General features: G+C 39.8%; 1 protein-coding gene across 4 annotated transcripts; it reads right to left on the bottom strand.

Moving 5' to 3' along the window:
- Nucleotides 1-54: 54 nt before the first annotated feature.
- Nucleotides 55-21,062, bottom strand: INTS10 (integrator complex subunit 10). 4 transcript variants are annotated; one of them, XM_066548108.1, is made up of 18 exons: nucleotides 20,917-21,062; nucleotides 19,970-20,037; nucleotides 19,180-19,283; nucleotides 18,021-18,160; nucleotides 17,447-17,528; nucleotides 17,014-17,154; nucleotides 16,436-16,607; nucleotides 15,812-15,981; nucleotides 12,087-12,220; nucleotides 11,208-11,364; nucleotides 10,477-10,559; nucleotides 9,612-9,764; nucleotides 8,381-8,489; nucleotides 7,979-8,058; nucleotides 7,362-7,524; nucleotides 6,222-6,315; nucleotides 2,282-2,359; nucleotides 55-398 (listed from the first exon to the last, which is right to left on the bottom strand). In XM_066548108.1, the coding sequence occupies exons 1-18, from the start codon at nucleotides 21,043-21,045 to the stop codon at nucleotides 242-244; spliced, it is 2,214 nt and encodes a 737-aa protein (XP_066404205.1). In that variant the 5' UTR covers nucleotides 21,046-21,062; the 3' UTR covers nucleotides 55-241. The 4 variants fall into 4 exon arrangements, with proteins under 4 accessions (XP_066404205.1, XP_066404206.1, XP_066404207.1 ...); XM_066548109.1 differs by having other exon boundaries at nucleotides 11,208-11,361; XM_066548110.1 differs by lacking the exon at nucleotides 2,282-2,359.
- Between the last annotated feature and the right edge of the window lie 3,362 nt (nucleotides 21,063-24,424).

Raw genomic sequence — 24,424 nt, 5'->3', positions numbered from 1 at the left:
CTTAGTATAATGCTATGGAAAAAAACCCCAAAACAAATAGGATATTACAAAGACTTCTTAAACAATGTTTTATTTATAAAGTTTGATCTACTCACGTAAGAAATCAAGCAGTGCAGAACCTGTAACTTACAGGGAACTTCTTGACCCTCTGAACAAGAGATTTTCCACTGCTATGCTGCTTGTTCATACAAAGAGCCTTCCCCTCTCTCCATAAAAGACACTGCATCAGGATCCAGTCCGTTCAAGCAAGAGTCTGCAGCAGCAGTATTTTCTCATTAATGCAGAACCTGTGCAAGACCACCATGAGATTTTCCCCACAGCGCGAGACCTGGCGCTCCATGGCCAGGCGGAAATCCTCCTTCACTCCTTTCGTTATACCCCGGGTAACTGTGTGGTGCCTTAAGCCGTGGCGGAAAGAGAAACAGACAACATCAAATCATGGTTATCTAGTGAACTACAGGCTTTTAAAAGGTACTGTGTGTCACCTACTATATATTTATGGTCCATAGCTGAGTTTATTTAATGAGAGTCAAAGAGCCTGAGCTATGCTATTTTTTAAAAATCATGTTTAGTAGGTTACAAGTCTTTCAACAGTTAGAAGCTGCAAAAAAAAATCTATGTTCTCACTGCTTTGACTATGACTGCTGAAGGGGGAAATAATGTCAATCTTCTGGATAACAGGAAAATCTATTCTCTTAACCCAGCAAGTACAGAGTTCTCCTTGCTTGGGGAAAGGAATTTTTTTCCCTCTCTACCTTTGCTGCCTAGGCCACTTCTTCCCTGCAATCACCTCTATAAATGGTTGGGGTTGAAAGAAGAGTGAAAAGATGAACTTGCTTTCTCTGGAGCACAGGTGCCACCATAAAGAGCAGAGGGCATCTTCTATCAATATCAAAGTGCAGGAAGGAGCTTTATAACCCTGTGGGCACTGATAATGCTGTGGCTAGTGAAGGGCACAGTGAGCACTTCACAAAACCCAAATCATGCCAGGCTGCATCAGTAGAGGCCAGCTCTTATGAAGATACTAGACACCAGGCAAGGGGTTACATTTATTCTGAACACAAGTTCAGGACTTATTTTCAAACAGAACAAAGGTTCAGCTACTGAGCAAGCTAAAGCAGTGCTGGCTGGGGAAACTTATGGGATATTGCTCTGTTAAAGGCCATTTTTATGAACAGTTCATTGTCCTCATGCTGGCCTCAACACCTAAATCTTGTCCTTAAAACAATGTTCTGCAGCACCAAAGCACTTTACTTGCACAGGCCCAGAATTCGGTAAGTAAGATCAAGACTTTGTAACATCTACCTGCAAGCCCTACTTGGGAAGGGGAGAAAAAGACATGCCCTGAAATGAGAACCTTAACACTACTGAAGGAACCAACATCAATTAATTTAGAGAGAAAAGCATAATGCTAATGCTGAGATGAGTCCTGAGTCACGGGTAAGAAGGGAATAGCTGGTCCGAACCCAGCAAGCCCACTGAAAGACGGAAAGAAAATAAAAAATAAAGGGTGAGGGCATCTGTGCCCATCCAGAGATGCTGGGAACAAGGAAGGGAAACATCTCAGACTTACCAACAATACCACACAACTTTCATGTAAGTCTAGCATTTGAGAAGAGACTTCTCTGCCAAAACAGTAGAGACCTTTGCAACACATGGAAAAGGCAAAGCCTACTGGGCAATTCCTTGGTGAGCTATGCTAAGTGAAGCAAACCTAAACTGAAGACACTACAGTATATTCAGAGGCTATGGGATAAGTCCTGTTTTCAGTCTTTACTGTCTTAAACATTGCTGGCAGCTGAGTGCTACAGTCAGTTACAGCCTAAAGGAGAATATGCAACCTACAGCTACTGAGCAAGCCAGCAGCACTTTAGAGGATGAGTTATATTACAGCTGGAAAACACAAAACAGAATTCAGAACAACCTAAATGAAGAAAAGTTGCTACAAATGGATCCAGGAACCAGTATCTTGAAAATAAAGGGTTATGCTCTCACTAATATATGATGGAACATCAATAAAACTTTTGAGGATTTCTACATTATTGTTTAAATTCAATAGCCATTACTAAATTGAAAGGACACAGATACTGGCAACTTATGGGAAAAAGAAAAATAAACGTTATTATAGAACAACATGGTTTGCCAGGCAATGTAGGCACAAATGAAGAAATAAAAAAAAAAAAAAAGATAAATATTGAGTAACAAATTGCTGAAAACCATGGGCAGTAAAACATGTTGACAAAACACAGCACACTATGAGCAGGGTTTTTCCACTTGGTACCTGTCAGCAGTCTGTATGCTGGGCTGTAGCACAGGTATGAATTCCTGCTGCAGTAACCCCATGGGAGGGCTAGAGGTCCTTTAAAAAACAGCAAATAGCAGCATTCAAACACCCACACACCAACTCCCCCTCTGGTGCAAAACAACTCTCCAAAAAAGGAGTAACAGAAAACTAGGGTGAGCTCACGCTGAGCAGCCAAAGGGGTGCAGGACTCTAACAGCATCAAACATGCAAATATCTCCAGATTTCATTGCAAGGCTGTTCTACAGCTGTGGTCTAAATATATACACATATTTTTGGACAGTTACACCAGGAGAAAGGACAGCAGCAGGTGCAAAACCTGCACGGTTGTATTACGATGAACTGTCACAGCTCTTCCAAGGAAGCATGTCAGTCAGAAAAGATTTAATCAGAGGAGCACTGCAGATACCACAGCTTCCCTTCAGTACTGGCAAGAGCATGTCAGCAAACTGGGAGAGCCCACAGCTTGGAGCCAAGGGATTGGCTGCTGAGCCCAAGCCGGGTGCATGCACAGCAGGTATCGGCCAGGTTGAGCACATGGCAGTATTTGTTAAAGGTTGCCCAAGTATCTTTTCATTAGCCCACAGATGGACTGTTCCACCTTTACAAATTCTAACTGCATATAAAAACAGCTCTTAGAGCATGGTACAATGCCTGAGCACAAATGCCCGCTCAAAGCAACCTCCTATTTATGACCAGGGCTACAGGAACTAACCACCAAAAGCTGTCTCAGCTGAAAGACTGTTTGTCTTCTCCAGGAAATTACATTTTTATCTCTGTGTGCTATCTAGAACAAGATAATAACCTAACAGGTTCAGTCTAGAGCAATACCCCACTTCAGGAGAAGAGAAAGGAGAAATTTGGTATATAGGAGAGTGGTTTAGCTTCTTAATCTAAGTCTCTTATATCACCTAAATTTTAATAGGTACCTGAGAAGTGAGTGCACCATTCACCCCCAGAGATGCTATGAAGGGAGCAGAGAAGCAAAACTCACACTTAGATTCCTGTAATTCTGAGTTAAGTGCCTACCTTCAGATCTCACAGGTGGGCATTTGGGTTAGCATCTCTGGTTTATTGATAGATACAGAGCTTATAGAAGTCAAATAAAGATGAGACATTTAACACTCTAATACAGCTACAATGACCCGAAATAAAATAGCCACAAAAATTATTCCACCAAACGAGGTAATTTTTCAAGAGTTCTTGGCATGAGTAAGTTCAGTACTTGCAAAAACAGACATGGGAAATAGAAAATACAAAGGACCAGCAAGATGTTATTGGTCCCAGAGTGGCAGATGTTTGCAAAAGGAATTCTGTGCAATTGTGTCTTCACTACTGTTTGCAAGATCTGCAGTCAGAACTAAGCATACCCATGTGCACAGAGTAAAAATTACACTTCAATATACTTTGTTTCACTTCAAAGCAACTTCCACAGTCCCCAAGGAGAGAGATGTGATGGGAATATGAGTAAAAGGAAGGACATAGCTTTCCGATCAAGTTTATGCCATTAGGTAGGCTATGATTAGATTAATTAGAGAAAGATTTATCAAAAACAGGAGCAAGATATTAAGCAGCAATAAAGAGGAAAAGAGCAAATATTGCTCTTTTCCTCTTTAGCCTCACTAGCTAACACTGCCCTTACTGACATGAATATCAGATAAACTGTGAAACTTGGCTTTTCTAGAAGGGAGTTCAAAAGCACTTAATGGTGCTGGATTCAAAGCTCATAAAACAAATCTTGTTGACACCACAAACAGAATGAGCTGGCTGTATCACCAGTTAAAACCAAAACCATGGACCTTCTCATTCCCACAGTAGATGCAAGCAAAGGGAAATATTTTACAGAACCTAATTATAAGTCTGTAGACTACAAAGAGCTTACTTCATCTTTTGTAAAAGTACACTGCAGTTTGCTCTACTGACTTCAGAAAAAAATATAATTTCCTATTAAGTATAAAGTACTTAGAAAAAAGTACTGGAAGAAGAATGAGGAATTCACCTGGGGAGAAAATGCCCTGTCAGTCATCAAAAAGCAGTCCTTATAAAAGACACATAATATCTGCAATGCATTTCCCGTCCATTAAGATGCAGGATTACTATATTTATGCTGGGAAAAGATCAGACAAAGGAACAACTGCTTTATCTTTGGCCTGTTGTGTTGAACTCAGAGTCTTTCTGAGCATGAATGAACAGCATCTGAGCTGCTGTTTTATGGGAGGATGGTGTAGCAGCTCATCCAACCAGAACTGGTGATAGTTTTGAAAGATGTAAGCAGTCTGCAGATACTGAGCCTACCACCCATTGTCCCAGGAAACAGGGCTACACTGGCACACTTCAGCAAAAACCCAGCTGGGGGAGGCTGTGAGCTAACCAGGTCAACACTGGTGGGGGACACCAGCCCTGGGCCTCACAGCCAGTCCAGCTAAAAAAACATCTGCAGTACCAGGGGAATAGACATCATCTCTGATCAGTGGCTTATGGCCTCAGCTATCCCTTCCATGGGCTCTCTGGTGAAGTGCTTCCAGTCCTACACAGCCACATGAAACATACACAGCTTTTCCAGCTGGACAGGATATTTAACTGTTCTGGCTCAGTGAGCACAAAGAAATGGACTTCTCTTCTACAAGCCTTTTCGTCATTGAGAAAACATCACAGATCAAAAGGAGGTCAAAGAGAGATTCTGTCCTGCTAGAAACACTTCTCCTGCCTCCTTCCTGACCGAGGGGGTCAGAACAGAAAGTGACTGTGGCCACGCCAATCAAACAGAGCCAAGAGAAACAGTGCTGACCTACTGCAATGAAATGGAGACAGCAGGTAAAGTTACCAGATGGAGTCTTCAGTGCTAAGCCCTCTTGCTGGCACAGCTTATTACTTAACAGCCTATGAGGTGCAGCATGCCCTGAAGCTTGTTTTCTTACAGCTGGTTACAAGCAGTGAGATATGGCAAGGGGAAGAGTTTGAAAACCTGGAGCTTAAAAAAGAAAATTCTCCATCACATAATTAAGCATTTGAATTTCTACTTTTCCTTTAATTACACCTAGTATTTCATTTTTGTGTTGGTTACCTAGATTTCTGAAAAATCTATTTACTAGTTAAAATTTGGATCCCATTGTCTGATGTTAGGCTCTCATTTTGAAAACTTCAGCCTATTTCTGGTTAGTGAATAGCCAGAATACACTGACCCTAAGTGGAATTTAAACAAACTTTAAGCAGTCCCCCTTTTAGGAAGCAAAATACCACAAGTTCTCATAAACAACCAGGATACTCCAAAACATTATGCCACTAAAACCCTGCAGCAGATAGTTTTGAGTCAAGACTGAACAAGTAAAAACACCTAGGAAGTTAATCCAAATTATTAATTTACTTCAGCATCTTGTAATAAGCTAAGCAGAATAAGATGACCTGCTAATTCTAACAGACAGATTACTGGAGTGTAGCTGGAATGTAATTGAATTTGTATTTTTACTCAAAGTTTTCATCATTCAGTGGTCTTTCATAAATTTTGTTTACAAAAATAAGCAAAATAGTGCTTCTTGCTCAGCATTACTCTTCAGCAAAATTAGTAACAACACCTTGCACTCATGACTAATTACTTGAAGAATTCCTGCAAAGTGCAAGTGTCTACTTGAAAGAGCACAACTGTAATCACTTTAATAGCAATCACTCTAAAGCAAATGCCACACTCAGAAATAAAGTCCTGTAAAAGGAGGAATTAAAGCTGAAGAACCACCCCCCCACCAAAAGAATACATAGATCAGCAGGAGTCAGAAAAAGAAACTCACGGCCTTGTTTGAACTCATTAAATTTAAGCTCAAAGACATGACAAACTTTCCAGAAGATAACATGAAAGCAAAGACAACCAGAACATACTCCCTTTTTTTTTTGCCAAAGAAAACAGTAAATGCTTTTTTATCCTTACTTGATCAACATTGCTTGATTTGGCAGGAGTTCCAGATGAATTTTCCCTCCTTCCTGTGTTCTTAAATAAGCAAATTCCTCCAACATATCAATATCTGAAGAAAACGTTAAAGATTTGAGTAGGGAAATGACGATTGAGAACATTCTTTCTTATGCCTCCCATCTGAAGCCACATTGCTGAAAGGAGAGTCAAACTAAAAAGCTATTGAAGTACCTCATTATTAAAAGTGATAGAGAAGATCACAGCATGTATTCCTAATCCTCCACAAACTGATGAGAAATGGCTTTTCAAAGTGAAGATCACATCCGTTAGTTTCTTTTCTTTCTTTATTTCTTCTTATGTAGTCAGAGGTAAAGAAGGCTGATCTCAAAATTCCCTGGGTTTCACTTCCTTTTCCTGCACTCCAGGTTATGAAAGCAGTGCAAACTGAGGCAGCATCTGAAAAAAGTGCCACCACAGTGGCACATTATCACCCTTTTTAGTTTTCTACTTTGATCCCTTATTTAGCTGCTTGTTTTGTGTGGGTTTTTTTCCCTTTCCTTTGACACCACAGTTTATTTAGTTGTCACAGACAGGAGTTAGACCCCCCCTGCTTCCTGAGGCCCATGGTTGGATGTCTATTTAGGTTAAACATGAAACTGTCCATTTGTGTGTACGATGGTCAAAATTTATGTCAGATATCTGAATAGATAAATCAGACATGCTTTGCATGATCTTTGACATAGCTCATTATCTTACTCAACCCACACATGTTACCCACAGAAAGCACTTCACAAACAAGAGCCAAAATCATTCAGCTCTGCAGCACAGGTACCACTTTGTCTTTTTTGTTAACAGCCTTGTACATAATGCCCTGTATTTCTTAATGAAGAGATTGCTGTCACTTGCGTGAGCAGCCTGAGCTCCTGCTGTTTTCCTGAGTGGAAATGCCATGGCAGTGTACTTAAGGATACTCTCATGTGCCAGGGCACAGGAGACATATTTACAGTCCATTGTGTACTGAGCCTACTACAAGAGGTTTTCTTGGAATGAAAATAAATACAGAATATGTTTCAGAGAAAGAGCTGCTGTGGAAACTAACAGCTTTTTCAACACTACAGCGCAGGATGTGAAAGACATTCTTGGTTAGAGAAAGGATACTTGTGACATAGTTGAAAAAATTCTCATACTGGAAGTTTCCTTGCTGGCAGATTTTGTTGATGGCTTTCAGGAACAAGTTCTCACCCCTCGGCCACTCATGCTGGAGCAGAACAACTACATGGCCCAGGGCCATATCATCTCTGCTGTCTGTGAAAGCTCTGAGCTTCAGGGAAAAAAAATTACATTCAGACAATCAGGAAATGCATGTTGCTTTCAAAAACATATAGGATTTATCTCATCTAGATCTGTGCAAATAGAGAAGTTCTTTAAAAGTATATATTAAGGCAGAATGAAATACACTTCTGAAGTAGGCTGGAAATTTCCAGCTAAAATACCAAATCCTCTCCCACTGACCTATAAGAGAAGTCTGAACAGTGACAAAAATTTTGAGATCTCGTCAATCTTCTCTGCTCAAAAATTAAACAAATAGAGAAAAAAAGAGAAAACAAACCCTCCTCCATCAAAACTCCACTCCCCTCTCCAAAAGAAGACACTCCCCATACCTACTTAGGTAAGAAGGATTGAGGCACAGCCCTGGGATATGGCCATGCAGTTTCAGGATATATAAACTAGGCCTTAAGGATGAGAAAGCTCCAAGTACCTTGGAGCTATCTTACCTTGAAACAAGCTAACAACAGATGAAGGCAGTAAGGCATGATAGCTCTACTGGTACATGGCCAAAGTTTCAAATCAGACCCTGCAACAGAACAGTTCTTTAGGGGTCTCACAACAGGTAGGCTGAAAGAAATTTAAATGGAGCAAAACAAATCCAAAATTACCACATCTCAGGTAGGGAGGAAAGCTTTAAATGTAAATTATGACTGATTCAAAATGTGAAGTGAAACATTTAAATTTTTCTTCTTCACTTTTCCTGTGGTAGGACTTTGCCACCGATATACTTTAAAAGGTACAAGCAAGAAAACCTCAATACAAAACCAAAAGAAAATAAAAAACTTCCTCCCTTTTCATAACACAAAAATTCAGCTGACATTGAGTTTAGGGTAATAGCAAATCCATACCTTTCCTGAATTTTGACTTGACTTTAGGTTGCTCCTCTTGTACTTTACCTCCTTCTTGTATTGGAAGTAAAATACAGCACATGAGGTCAAGCACTTTTTCGCACGTTTGCTGTAAAAGAAGGGACATGATAATGCTAAATTTAAATTCAAATTCTTAAATATTCAGATATGTTAATAACAATAAAAAATTTCAGACACCACAAAAGTACAAAACAATCCCAAAATTCTTTTCTAGAACTTCAGTTGACTTAATACACAGTACAGTCTGGCTAAGCAAAAAGATTCAGCTGTCACTAAACAACCTCTGAGAGTCTACATAACATCACTTTAATTGTGAAAAAATTGTATTGGCATTCTTCATTTCAGGGGGATAAGATCAATAAAACTGCAATCAAAAATTCTTTTGTTTTGAAGGATCAAGTTTTTAAATGAATTATTAAAATAGTTTTGTAAAATTTATTTTGTTCATGGTAAAAATAGAAAGGAAAATGGCAATCTGACAGCATGATGGAAATTCAATGAATTTTTCATGCTATTTCCTAGCAAGGAGTCTGTGGGAATATATGATCACATTTCCAGTGAAAAAGTATTAAAGGGGAAGGGACAAAAGCACTTGTCCAGCAGTACCAGGATGAGGTAGATCCTTAGAGACAGAGCCTTTATTGTCAGTGCTGACTCTGACTGACCTCAGACCATCACACACTCCTGCAATATTAAAAATTGCAAACAAAACATCTATTGCAAAAGTAGAGCAAGTTCAGAGGTCAGGCCAGACAATATTGTTCTGGTGTCTCTCATATCGTCAGCTAATAACTAACTTTCTTTTAAGATGATCACAGAAGTTCCTTTACTTTTTCTTTCTCCTGTCCCATGAAGCCTGTACCTAAAAGAATTCCCCCTCAGTTTAAGGAACTAATTCAGTAAAGTTAAGGAATTCAAATTAAGGATACATTTACAGACAACTCAAATGCATGTAGCCACGAAAAATCATAACTAACCCTCCAAATCTTCTCTATCAGAAAGACTGTACACATAAAGAGTGGCTAATGGACAGTCAGTTAATGTGGCACAAAGTATAATTCTCCCAGTACAGCATGGATTTTTCAGTAGACCCTGGCTTATGTTTGATATGCTGCTGAAAGCAGGCTCACAGGAAAATTCTAAGGGAAAAGAGAAATGGGAAGCACAGGGCCAGCTGCTGAAGGCCCAGGGTGTGGAATGCTGTACGTACCCGATATTCTCCAAGGGCAAAGTGGCACGATGCTAACTGGATCAGTGCTCTCTGGTTTTCTAAAGATCCTTGTCCTGTAATTTGCTGGGGAGAATGAGAGCCCTGAAGAGCTGCCAAGTGATGTAGGCTGCTAATTGCTTTTTTGTACTGCCCCTTTGAAAAAGAATATTAAAAAAAAAACTGTTAGGGTCTTTTCTATACATTAAGTAGAAACACAGAGAAAAAATTATCTTACAAAAAGCTTTCAAAATGGTTTGTGTCCAGGCCTTCAAAACTTTAATCAAAACTAGTAAACTCCAGTGATGACTTGCATACAAGACTGTGTGTGGGTCAATCATTTACAAGGCAGTCAGAAGGCAAACAAAATTCTGCTTTAAAAAGTCAGTTTACAAAGTCATATGTGTAACTGAATCAAATAATTATATTCTTGAACTAATCATTACTTTATTTAGACTAATAAAGTTTGAAATAGCTCTTATTCAGGCACAAGTAGAGGCAAAAATAAAAGACTCACAAAGGAAAAATAAAGAACAAGCTTTCTTCTGTGGATGGTATTGGAATGAGCACAGTCATCCTAATTTTTGTGGAGAACATAGATGTTTTTCCACATGCCAAAATTAGCTGGACTCAAACAACAGCTACTGGGACAGGACCATCCAAAGCAGGGTACCAAGCTTGTGGTGCAAACAGTGTAGCTCTATCCCCAGAGGAGTCTTACTTTAAGGCATAAAATCAGTAGACACTATAAGCAGTCAAACTGGCTAATCAGAGTTACTATTTACAAGAAAGAAGTAAATTGCTTTTACTAGAAGGAAGAGCAACACAAGGATGGTGTTTTTCCTAGTTTACAGCATATTTTTTTTACCTGGTAGATGATCATGTCTGTAAGAAAGATTCTTAACCAAAGCCAGGTTTCTGTCTTCCATGACAAACAAATTCTGGTGAACTCTGTGTTACATGATTAGAGAAGAAAAAACCAAAGAGAATATGAAACGGTTCACAGCTTTGGGTTAAACATTGAAAAAAAAAATTAAAAAAAAAAATATATATACATATAAACAAACTGAATTTAAGAATGGAAAAAATGGCACCAAAACAGTAAGAGGATTAAATCCTTCACATATAGGATATTCTCTTCCTATACACTCATTCTTTGATTATGCTTCTCTTTACTATGTCCAAGAAACCTAAAAGCAGCTAGGTGGTAGTGTTTGCCTGCTTTTTAGGAGAGAAATTCTTTTCAAGTTTATCACACCAGTTATTATCAGAAAGGGAGACGCAGTAAAAACACATGTTCTTAATCATGAACTAAAGCAGCACATCCTCACTGAGCATTATCAGCCCTACTACTGACCAACTGCTCCAAGAGAAGTAGGGGTGAATGAGCAAAGATGCATCAAGAATGAAATGCAATACAGCAACGAAATATTCAGAAATGCAACGACTGATAAAGCTCCTTACTGGAACTTCTATCAGAAGTACTCAGGACACAAAGCAATTTAGATTTTAAGGATTCATAATGGCAGGAATTCCATTTTAACAATAAAAAAAGTGATTTCTATGCAGAGCAATGAAGTCTAAATGCAGTTACTTTACCTTTGTCAAGTGATTCCAGAGAATAAAGCAGCTCCCAGCTCTCTCTTGCCAGTTTGAAACTCTCTAATACTTCAATGGAGTTTGCAAGATCAGCCTTATTTACTGTAATATGGCGACTTCTTGCCTTCCCAGAAGGATCCTCATCATCTGAGCTCTGCTTAGAAGTCAGTATAAAACACAAAGATGAACTTCTTAATTTATACTTTCTTCAGGAGTTCCACTGAACACAAGAAAACAATTATGTATAGAGGTGCCACAGTCCTAGTTTAAGCAGCTTTAAGTGATTTTTCACTTAGCTTGTTTTAAGGTTAGATCCATCTGCTTTGCTACCAAGAACTCAGTGGCACAGTGTGATGAGCTGTATCCCAAACAAATTTATTCTGTTTACCACCACTGAGCTTCAGCCAGATTATCTGTTGAAGAACATACACACTTCACACTTTATGACTCAATTTAAACCTACAGTGGCGTAATGCAAAGGAAATCCTTGTATTCTCTTTATAGCAGAGAAATTCTATAAAATAGTCATTTTCTACCATTAAAACAATAGATATATTGACAATTCCAATCATGAAAAGTCAATTACTTTGGAAGTTTACCTGTAGAATATCTGACTGCTATAGCTACTTTTTTAAGTGTCTCTGCTGAACTCCTTTAAAAGTTAAAGCATTTACAGCAGAACACATGTCTACAGCAATTGCTGCAGAAATTGTTTCATTCTTGCTGGCTTTAGAAAAAAATGTTTGAAAATTGTGGTCATAAACAGCTAATTCATGGTAGTTCTAAAAATGTCTTTTACATCTATGTCAAAACCACTGTTGTTTAAATTCCAGTAGCAATGCCATTCTTGTTATGAATTAAAAAGTCTACAAAAGTTACCATTGTTTTTTCTCTTCCTTCAGCAAGTTTCCTTTTCTTGTGTATGTGTTTGTTACGATCAATATCTGTATCACCATAGATGTTGGGTACATCCTCGAGAAGCACCAGTGGAGTTTGGTTTGGAGCATTTGGACCTGGATTTAAAATAAATTAATTAATTTAATAAAAATAAATTAATAATAATAACAATAATAACAAATTAATTCACAATTGCCCCAAACTGATCTGAAAGGTCTTATGCCTACAGCAAGCTGGTTTATTTTTTTTTTTCTTTCACAAGTAATGACTATAATGCTACAGAAAACAATCCTAAATTAAGTCACTTAAATTGCTTAAACTATTCTGGTAAAGCTGTGGTTTCCTCAATGCAGCCATACAGTGAAGGTCAGAATGCATTTACCAGACATCACCAGAGTCTGATTGAGAGCTTCAGAGTATTTCTGAATCCCTTTCTTCTGGAGCAGGCACAAAATATACTCAGGCAGCAGGTGCCCTCTGATCAAGCATTATTTGCTTTAAATAAGTACAATTATTCAACAGATGAACTCTGAAGCACAAATGGCTCTGAAGTTAACATCCACAAATATGGCAAAGCACAACAATATTCTCAAAATATTTCTCATGAGAAACCAAATCAATATGCTGACAGACAACAACCCCACAAAGAAGTTTGTGTATTTTATGACAAGATTTCCCCAGTAGGATCACTCAGTGTCAGCTTTGTCGCCACCAATTTTAGTAAACAGAATTAAACCTTTAGTTGACTGCCAGAGCTCATCTTCACTCCCAAAAAATAGAAAAGCCTTATTCTGAAACACAGAAAACAATTTCTACTTTCACTGTTGTCACAAAACATCCAGCAGGATCTGGTACCTATTATTTCACACCCCAGTTTTTAAGTTTCACTAGACATAAAATAGGAACAACAGTACTTCTTAATCTCAATCAACATTGATATGTGATCACTAGTGAGACAGCTTTCCTTCCAAAACCATTTTCTCCTGCACAATCAAGCTGCATATAGATGTGCAAAGCTCAGTCAAAGAGAAATGTAAAGGGAAGAGGAATCCTTTAAGCTGTTTTCTCTTTCTGAAATCTCTGTAAGACAGTAGTGCAAACAAGTATTTTCAATTTGTGTATTTCTTCTATTTGCAGAAAGATATGAGGCTAAGGTTTCATTTGTAACTGCAAAGAACTAATTTGAGAGTTTAGAAGATGATTCATTTTATCTCTTGACATAAAAAAACTTCTATTAAGCTTTTCCCATCTACTCAAAAGTGATGTGGAAGGAGTTCACTACAACAGAAGCTCCTCTTAGAAGAAACAACCAATTTGGTCTACCTAACAAATACAGGTCAATAAATACAGCCACAATAACCAGGTCAATAAATACCACCATTGAAATTGCACCTACAGCACACTGTGATCACCTCTCCTGTACCATCATGTATTCCACTATGTCAGAATCTTATGTGTGAAAACTGAAAATAGAGCCAAGACATAATGCAGAATATTCATATCTGTTTCTCATTATGAATCTGTTTCATTCATTATGAATGCAAAGTACCACAACTGGGATGCTGGAGGAGTTTCACCATTAGAACCTCAACAGCTGCCTAGTTTTAACACCTGAGAAGAAAAATATTGGGTTTTTCTTATACTCATACTGACTTAAATTATTGCCAGCTAAGTGCTTTGCTTTCCAAACAAGTATACTCCTCCCAGTACCAGAAGTGCACTGCAGTCTTTATTCCAAAACCTCCTGTCCTAAAACAAAAGAAAATCCACTGTCACACTTGACTGGGGCTGCAGATCTTCTCTTACAGTACTGAAAGTTACACAGGCATACAAAGAGCAGCATTGTGTTTTTCTGTCTGAGCTCTAGAATCAAAGCTAACAGAGTTTTTAATTGTTTTCTAGCAGAGAGTGTTATAAACAAACCCCCAAAAGCATCAGCCCAAATATTAACTCCTGCCAAGACTGGAGGCAGCCTCAAATTATGAGAGGTGCAAATTGCCTCATTCATTTCTCAAGTCTTCAGCAAAGCAGATACAAATTATGTAAGAAAAATGCATTGAAAAGTTTTCCCTCAGGAAGCCTCTTGCAAATCCATGCACATGAGAAGAGAATCACAGATCTAATCCTCACAGATGAGGAGACAGCATTTTTCTCAAAGACCATGCTTCCAAAATATGTAGGATTCTACATTTCTTCAGTAAGCCCTCCAGAGAGAAGGAGAAAAAATTCTAATGATAGAAAAGATATGAAAGGCACTGAATACCACTGGACTTCAATGCTAAAGCAGAAATGAGTAAAAGATGTCTTGTTAATATGTTCCTGATATCAGAAAATGACAGAGGGTACCAGAAAAGTTGCACAAAAGGAACTGCATTCTGTGACTTCAGTATGCATTCTTTTTCTGGTGGTTCAGTCAGAAAATGTGAGCTTTGAAATACTCAATTGTACAACTTGGAAATGAACATTTTCCCTAGCTCTTTACTTTCTTTCTTCTTTACCTTGGAATCAAGCAGCTAAAACTACATGCACACCTGAAGTATCTTCCTGCCCCCCATAATCCTTCTTTCTTCTGGACAGAACAAAAACTCGATTCATTAGTTAATTAGCTCCTGTATTTGTTAAAATGACTCTTTGCATACCAGTTGCCATGTCATTTGTCCTCTGAGCTTAGCTATCTACTGACATTGTTCAGCTGATCCCCCAACACACTGTACAGCTGTTTAAAACCCATCATTTGTATTGCCTACTTCCTTACTCAAATGATATTTGCCCCATGCAGAAAAATGTGATGAAACTTATGATCACAACACACAGAATTAAAATTGTAATTTTAACATGAATCAATAATTGTAGTATTAATAAGTATGAATTACCTATAGTGACAATTGTTATTGTTGCAAGGAATTTCCTATCACATAATTAAGAGCTGAAATTTCCTCTTTGTGTTGCTGCTTATTTCAGTAAGTTCTAAAACAAAATGGAGCTTAGAAAAACTTTCCTCAGCTTCTGGGCCACCCCTGAAAAGTCCAATCAATCCCAAAAGATGCAATCCAAGCAATCTAGCATGTCTGAAATGCAGATGGAGTGGATAGGAAAATGCACAAGTAACACATATATATTAAACATTTAATTTACCTATAATTACTGATTAGGAGTAATGCACAAAACACACCTCAAAGATTATGCTTAAGCTATATAAAGAAAGACAAGTTGGAAGCTTGTGAATGTCAGGAAATCTTTTCCTATTCAGTTTTATTTACTTAATTACAAATTTGTGTGTTTCCAGTGCAAAACTATTTTCACTAATTTTGACTGAAGAAAAGCAGGAAAATGTCAGCTTCAAAGAAACAAAATCAGAGGAGAAATGAAACAAACACAATGCTCATGGAAGAGTAGGAATCAACCCTAGGGATGTTTCCCATAGCATTTGGTCTGTCCTTTCTCCTTGCTAGACAATCAACTGCTACTGGCCAAGGCTGAAACCACAATGCTAAGCTAGACTGATCTTTGGTCCGATCCACGACACACGTGTTATGAACTGCTGTTGGCAAGCTTAATGACTTGGGAGAATTATGACAAGTCATAACAAATGTAAATGTTGTTTTGTGAGATGACAGTTTCAAAAGACTAATGAGAAAGTATCTTTAAGACATTAGCAATGAACCCACGAAGAGTTCATTACAAAAGTTGAAACATTAGAAACTAACCTTGAAAGAGTGACGGCTGGATGTTGCTGACATACTGAAAAGCATTTTTAAAGAAGACCAACATCGTGGAATACACTACTTGATTCTTGTATTTAATGTGGGCTTCACTATCAAAGTTACTGATGTATCTGCAGAGATCTTTCATTCGATGCAGAATGTCACCATAACTCCTGAGGGGAAGAGAGAGAACAAGAATTCAGGATGTTACACAGACTCTGCAACTAAAGAAAATAATGCATACTGAATATGAAAATCTCAATGTTTCTGCTGAGGATATCCCCGAGCATCAAGTCAGTGGAGGCTGGGAATACATGCTAGTGGAATTTCACAAAACATTTACCATGCTTCTCTTTACTGTGGCACATAGGGAAGCTTACCCTACAGCAATATAGTGCTTATGCTTGACTTTCATCATCAAAAGTTGATTTTAGAGACTAATTTGAAAGTGCTCTCTAGAGCCCCATTTCTGCTTTACATTGTACAGTCTTGAAAGAAAACCTGCTGTGAACTTACCAAAAATGTTTTTGTGTTAAAACTGTTCTTCAATGAGAATTGTTCTTATTAAGAATCAAAAAGCCAAATTCTCCATGAGGGGAAATACCCAGTAAAGTAGAGTTTTCTTACCTTCTTCCCTTATCCATTTGCCACTCACACCTCATTCCCACCACAGACAGTATTTTAAACAGCCTCTCCCAAGGATCTGTAATCTGGGATGATTTCTCTGTGAGACCATCTATTACGTATTTCTGAGAGCTGCGCTTGCTTGGAGACATAATATCAGAGGAATCTTGTGAACCTAGGAAGAAATCAAACAAACTGATGCATTTTCAAGAAGAAGACATGTAAAAATTACATTGGAGCTTTCAGAGTAACCATTCTTTACACAGAAGTCTAAGAGGGAGCAGCAGGCATTTCTGCCTCTTTGTACAAGAGAGCTGACAGGCCAGATAAGGACACCTTGGACATTCTGTCCCAGCTCTCATATGCTGAAGCATCATAAGCAGCATGACTAAGTAGCTGAAGCACCATCTTAGTATTTTGGAATCAAAGAACTAAGAAACACTAAATACTACTATTAGTGGTATCCTTGTCTGTGGGATACATTAACATAAAAACAAGGCATTTTTTATTTATAGATTTAGATATTTCAGTGATACTAAGACACATTCTAAGAAAGCTTGATTTTGTAAAAATATTCTTACCTTGATATTGACTTTCTGTCTGCGTAGATCTAGTTACATAATTAATATAAAATTCTGCTGCTTTATTCAGATATTTATATAACAAGCTGGCAGGAAGTCGTACATCAGGGTTGTTAATTATCAGAGGAAGAACATCACAAACTAAAATAGAAAACAAACAAAAAAATCCTTTAAGTTTGTGGAGTTTTTTGTTCTATTTCTCCTAGGTAAGGTTTCTCCATCAGCAATGGGATGACCATACACCAGAAAAAACCTCACATGAATGGCTCCAGGAGAATTTGTACCATATGGCCAGCCTGGATTAACATGGCCTGAGCCTCTTCTGACTAAAGCAGTTTTCTAATCATAGTATCATGAAAAAAGTTTACTGACCTCAGAACATTGCCATACTAAAAAGCTGTATTTTAAAACAAATACATTAGTATTTTCTTACCAAATAATTTTCTAAAGCAATTCACTGGAGATTCTTGGTCTTCAATACTTTCAGCATCTAATAATGTTTCTCCAAGGCCTACCTGTGTGAGCAGAGGAGACAATCAAACACTGGACCAGTGGTTTCAGAAACTTTTTAAACTGCAATTTAGTGGGGTTGAACAGTAATTCAGTAACAATTCTATGGCAACAGCATGTGCAAGTCTCCAAATATACAGTTAAGTATCCACACATAATAGCAGGTGAAAAGCAATGTCAGAAGATAGCAAAACCAGAACAAGAGAAAAACTGTGCATGAAACTGTTTCAATAGAAAGATACACAGACAGGTGAAAGTGATATCTGGCTGATATTCTTTCATTTACAAAACAAACTATTGTTTTATTTGCTTCCATTTGTATCCTACCCAATCCCTTCCTGGTGGTAAACTCAAGATATAGGAGTCTGAACTATATGTCACAATCAAACATAAATAAAAAGACCCACCCTCTCATTAAGGAAAACACATTTCAGCAGAACCTCAAAAAACTGAGTGCCAATATCCTTAATAATTACTGTGAGTTCCCCTTCTCTTACCCCATGTTGCACCACGGTCTCTGGGAAACGCCGCAGAAGGAGAAGGAGCATTTCTGCCCTTTCTAATGTGTTAAAGCACTGCTCTGTTGCCTTCAGGAGCATTTCACACTGCACCCGACCAGGAAGGGTCTCAAATAATCCTTAAATAAAAAAAAGAAAACATTTAACTTGTTGTGTCTGAATTGTAAAGATGGCAATATGAGAAATAATTGTAAATACGACAAAGCATAAAAGTCAATTGACATCATCCTGCTTTGCTGAACAAAAAGAGATTTCCTTATGCTTTTTCTGCTTTTAACACACATACCTGAAAAAAAGTCTGTTTCTTTCAGAGAAGACCAAATAAATATTTATCTGTAATAGTGTTTATTTGGGTGCAAGGAACTTGAATTAACAAGTAAGACTACTAGTAAGTGGAATACTCTAAATCCCAATACTTCAGTATTTGACATTTCAAGATGCTTTCTCAAAACTGTTTATTTATTTTTTTACTTACATTCTACTTCTACAATTAATACTTTCATTACTAAAATGTAGGGTCTTTTCAATTTAAACATCCAGTGAGACACTAAAAAGAAACTCACATGTTCTCCCATGTGTTTTATGTATTTGCTCTAAAAAATAAATACACTCCTTGAAAAATCAAAAGTTTTCTTAACTGGAATATTCTTAGCGCTTCTGAAGCACGTATTCAAACAGCAGGTTATAGTTTCTTAGGTGTGAATCCTGCTTTCAAAATTGCCTGTGGTTGCCAGCAGTGAATGCCAAGCCCTTCTGGACACCATTCATTTTTATAACCCTCCCTACATCAACAAGAATTCACTCCATTTTTACAACCATACACTGCTCTCTGCAATCTGTGGGACGGTGATTTTTAAGTCCCATTCCACTTATTTCTATTCAATTGCTCTTCTATGTGCTTCTTGTTCTGGCAGAGTAAGCCTACCTGTATCAGAGACAAAGCAATGGGAATCAGCTTGTCATGTCCCTTTGTCTTCTGAAGCCTAACACACCAAATGAAGTCTGTATGAATGAACTGAGGGGAAAAGAACAAACCCTGCAGTCCACAGGCAAAGTTAGAAAAACTGACATTTACTTGTCAAACTAGATAAATAATCAGAGGGCTCATCTTTAGATTACCTCAGGATAGAATCCTTACCTCTTAAAAACTGTGTCTGCTTGTCCTGGGAGTCATTCCTTAATGCTGATGTAATAACACTGATCTCCCTCCACACAGCAGGTTGGTCTGGAAAATTCACAAACCTGTAACAAAGTTTAAGGAATGTACAGTGATCTCAAAATCTGTCTCAAAGACAAAGCTTTCCCATAAAAGTATGTGTTTGGGCAAAACAGAAAATAAAACATTCCTTTGTTTATTTTTAATTAATTAGACCTTTTGTGCTTAATTTATCCACACAGATTTTCAAAAACTGTACATTTACATTTTTGGAAATCCTGACATTTATCTGTCCACAGAAGGACAGTGCAGCTGGTGAAGGGTCTGGAGCACAAGTTCTGTGAGGAGTGGCTGAGGGAGCTGGGGTAGTTTAGCCAGGAGAAAAGGAGTCTCAAGAGTGTCCTTATCACTCTCTGCAAGTCCCTGAAAGGAGGCTGTAGCCAGGTGGGGTCAGTCTTTCTCCCAGGCAACCAGTGACAGGAAAAGGGGACATGGTCTTAAGATGCCAGGGAAGGTTTAGGTTGGATATTAGGAGGAATTTCTTCACAGAAAGGGTAATTAGAATTGGACTGGGCTGCCCAGGGAGGTGGTGGAGTCACCCTCTCCAAGGTGTTTAAGGAAAGACTGGATGTGGCACCTGCTGCCATAGTCTAGTTGACAAGGTGGTAGTTTAGTCATAGTCTGGACTCAATCATCTCAGAGGTCTTTCCCAAACTGATTCCATGAATGGAGCACCTGGGATGAAAGCAGAGTTCCAGCTCTGATTACTTACATGTCGTAGAGCAGCCTGCCTGCAGACGCTGTCCTCTCAGCATTCCTCTCAATAGTGTACATCTCATACTGCAGCATGCAAGAACACAACATCAGCTTTCCCAAATATATTTATCAATCACATCAGTCCCTCCACTCTAAAAAACTGCCCTCGATTTACCACAACAGTCTGCATAATAGAAAATAAAAGGACTGCAACATTTGCTGGAGAAATTAGAAGGTGCATTAGACTATTTAATCACACATTAATTTGGGCATAAAAATCTTCTAGACAATATACTTAATGTTATTAACACTTACAACCTTCTAGTATCTAAAGGAGGCCAACAGAGAAGTCAGAGAAGGACTCTTCATCGGGAAGTGCTAGGACAAGTAGTAATGGGTACAAACTGAAAGAAGGGAACTTTATATTATATATAATGACGAAATTGTCTAGTGTGAGAGTGGTGAGACACAGGAACAGGCTGCCCGGAAAAGCCGTGCGTGCCCCATCGCTGAAAGTGTTCAAGCCCAGGTTGGATGGAGCTTGGAGCAACCTAGTCTAGTGGGAGGTGGCGCTGCCCATGGAAGTGGGGTTGGACCAGACGATCTTTAAACCAACCCTTAACATTCCATGGCGAATACACCGGCTTAATTTTTACACAAACTGAAAACTTGGAATTCAGAGAGTCCTTTGACCCGGGTTTGAACCCAGTCAAATACAATGCAAAGCCATTAAGATTCCACTAAAGCCATAATGAGGAGAGATACTTTAAGTAACAGTAGTAGCAGTAGTAGTAAAGGGTTTTCTTTGTTTTTTAACCGCGAAGTCACCACGGCACCCAGCAGCCCCGCCCCTCCCGCTCCCATTGGCCGAGCTGCCTGTCAATCAAGCAGGGCCGCAGCAAGGCCGCGCGGGGGAGGGCCCGGGGCCCCGATTCCGAGCGGTGCGACAGCGGTGGCGCTCACTTGGATGTTGAAGTCGGCGGGGTAGAGGCTCCGCGCCGTGATGAGCCAGGCCTTGGCCGCCCACAGGTCCCCCGGCACCAGCTCCCGGGCCCGCTTCACCAGGAACTCACAGTCCCCCTGCGCCGACATCTTGCACCCGGCGCGGCCCGGCTCCGCCCCGGCCGCCGGGCGGCGCGCATGCGCCGCGGCGCTTCCCGAGACGCGCTGCTTCCGCCCCAGCCTGGCGCACCGCCGGGGAGCGCAGTCACTGGCCCGAGTGTCGGAGCGGGCCCGCGATTGCCGGTCTGCTGGCCCCGAGCGAGCCAAAACACTGATGTGAGCGGCAGCGAGCGCTGCTCTCCTAAAGCTGGTGTTGCTGCAGGCGAAAGCCCGCTCGGGAAGTCCAAGGCATTGCTGCCTGGGCTAGCGCTTCTCTAAAGTTCTTACAGTCCACTACTAAAGTCACCACAGGCAAATGGGAAGGAAAAGCAGGAGCTTTCACCACAGATGTGCATCCACCTTTCAGCAGCTTGGAACAGAATCTTGCTTCTTATAATTAGATTTTAATGTTAGGACGCTTGATTACAAGCATAACCCCTTATGTTACATAGCAGGAATTCTCTGTTTCTTTCCTTGTCATTTTCTTTGCTCCTTTCAACTAGCCTCTTCCTTTCTGATGTTGCAACAGACCTTACAGACTTTGCACTTGGGGACTTCCACTAATTAAATCTATAAATTACACATCTAAGAGCTATTACAACAATCATTTCAGCAAATAATTTAAGAGACTTGTAACCTCTCTTACAGGTAAAAGGCAAGGTCCTTGCTTTCCTGCTGGGGTGACTGCAGTCATTCACACAGAGACTGTGGCCATTTGTCACCACAGAGAGGTGACAAAGGCACAGCAGAAAGTCAGTCCCTCATAAAACAGGTTCCTCCTCTTCTCCTGCTCTTGCCGTCAAACTATAAACTGCTGTGGGATGGCACAGGTTCTAAAAAAGGCTTCACAGCCCTGATATCCCCTGCAAGTGCAGCAATGTTAATCACTGGCCGGTGTGTAGGTCTACCCAGAGCTCTTCTCGCTCTTCTCCATGTGCTTGTGCAGATGTATACAGCCAAATTTGACTGAGTAATAATAATAATAATAATAATTAATAGTTTTGCATTGTGGGACTGAATATGGTAATAAAGTTGTGTATTCTGTCTCTTTGGAAACTGCCCAGCAAGAGCTGATGGGCTAGTTGGGGTTCCCCCCATGCTACTTGTGAGGCCAGAATCAGGATGCTGCAGGAGTGAAATGGGTGAGCAGGGGATTACCAACAGTTATTTCTGAAAATGAATGGATGTGTGAGGAGTGCCCTGAAAAATTGCTGGTGCAGAATCACCCCTAGCTAGACATCAGCTAGGCAGGGAGATGGTAGTTTTGGAACCAGTTTCACAAAGTGTCCTGAAAGCAAGATTGCTGTATTTAATCCACTAGGCAAGGGGGAATACTTCCAATAAATTAGAAACACCCTTTTATCTTTTTGTTTTCCTTTTGTGTGTGCCTGTGTGTCCTCTGGACACTGGATTTTTTTTTTTTCAAATTTTTTTTAAAACTGTAAATAATCTGTTGGGTTTTGTTGTTTTTTTGATTTTTTTTTCAAATGAAGTACTGCTGTCTCTTGCAGAGAGTTGTTGAATCCTTGCTTCTGCATTCCAAATGCTCCATGTGTTTGCCAGTCCACTCAGCCCCTCCAGGAAAGGAGAAGTTGAAGGTCCACTTTTGTATGGTACAAACAGCATAACTTGACAGAAGAGGACAAGTCTGAAGAGCACAGTCTGGTTGGGGCTTGGAAGAGTTTAAACCTAAGGAAAGACTTACATTCAGGCTGCCCGACCCCTGGACTTTGGAGGTAAAACTGTTTGCTCTGTGATCCTCACATAGATACAAGACAAGCAGCAGGATCAGACTTGCAGGGGATTGGGGCAAGTGATTCCACTGAGCAAGCAGGAAACACCACTGATGTTTCATTTGTGGATGGGAGGAAGAGGAGCACTGTGCTTCTTCAGAATATGGGCACTGTGTCTGCAACAGGTGACATCAGACTAGCATTTGAAGGTACTTGGAATATAAACTTGGTTTTCAGCCAGGCTGACAGTTTAGAGCCACTGCTGTTCTAAACTTGAACTACTGATGTGCCGCCAATGGCACTGCATGCTCCTCTCCCATTCCAGGAGCCAGGCATGTAGGTAGTGGTGGGGTTGGGCTAAGCCTGTCAGGCTCTGAAGCTTCCTCTCCACTTACAGTGGCATTCCTGAGTTCTTGCCCAGATTGTGCTGTTTGGATTTCCACAGTGCAGGACATGCTGAATCTCAGCGTTTTGGCTAGACAATTGGAAGTGCACTCAGACCTCCTTCCTGCAGGAATACAGGACTCAGCTGAAATACCTACATGAGCCTTGTTTTTCAGGAAGAGGCTTTGTGACCTTCTATAGCAGGAAAGAGGCAGCACTGACCTCAAGGCAGTAGTGAAGCATGATTTTTCCCTGGGAAGATTGTCCCATTTCTTGAGGAAGGCCTGTGAGTAACAGAGATATTTCAGGCAGTGTAGCTGATGCAGCACAGGGATGGATACATGGATACATGATGTGTGCAAAGGTCATATTTAGACCTTGGTGGTAGTGCTTAAATTCCTTCTGCACCACAAAAGCGAGTCTTCATGAGTCAGGAGAGTGTTTGAAAGGTATTGGGTTGGCACTTGGCGGCGGCAAAGGGCTCTGAATGTCATTCTCCACCTTCCACATTTCTGGATCAGTATAGTTCCAGCAGATAGCATTCCTTCTGTGTTGGATTTCCTGGCTTGCTGCCATAGGCTGCTGTCACTTACACAGGACTGGAGTATTTACAACAAGCCCTAAGGGTGTGCAGGTTGGGTTTTAGGTATGGGATAAAGTGGTCTATGATGTGGCAGTGCAAATGTTGGGATAAATGCTGTGCTGAGTGGTGAGGGCTTGAATTGATAGCCACTCCTTAGGCCTGGGGAGCAGGAGTTTATGTCTGGCATGGGTAACAAGGAAGATAAAGTTTTGCATAATACTGAAAGGATTTGAAAGGGGTCATCTTCTCAACATCTAAGTGAGGCCTTGGAGAAGACAGTATGTGTTGAACTAGCAGTGCGGTGGAGTCTACACAAAAACTAGGGAACATGCAAAAGGTTTTCTTATTTTGTAGATTTTTTTTTGTCAATTCTGTGTCCTTTGTGCAGAGGAATTTCTAAAGCTGACATGAGTTGTCTGGGCTTTCAGTCACTCAGAATTCTCAGTGTCTTCTTTGTCTCTTGCAGCAGAAGAACACTAAATTGAGATTGGATGACTGGGTGATAGATAAGAAGGGAAAAAAAAACAGAGATTGGGAACCCAAGATTGGAGCAGCAAGGGATGTGTTGGAACCAATACAGCCCTCTCCATAAAGTGATATCTATTAATGATGTCACAGATGGCAATATCATTACAAATGCTTATGTTTTATGTTTCAGCAGACCTGTAGC

The sequence above is a fragment of the Molothrus aeneus genome, chromosome 4 (assembly GCF_037042795.1).
Source record: "Molothrus aeneus isolate 106 chromosome 4, BPBGC_Maene_1.0, whole genome shotgun sequence".
Classification (NCBI taxonomy): domain Eukaryota; kingdom Metazoa; phylum Chordata; class Aves; order Passeriformes; family Icteridae; genus Molothrus; species Molothrus aeneus.
This window is presented reverse-complemented; position numbering and strand designations above follow the sequence as displayed.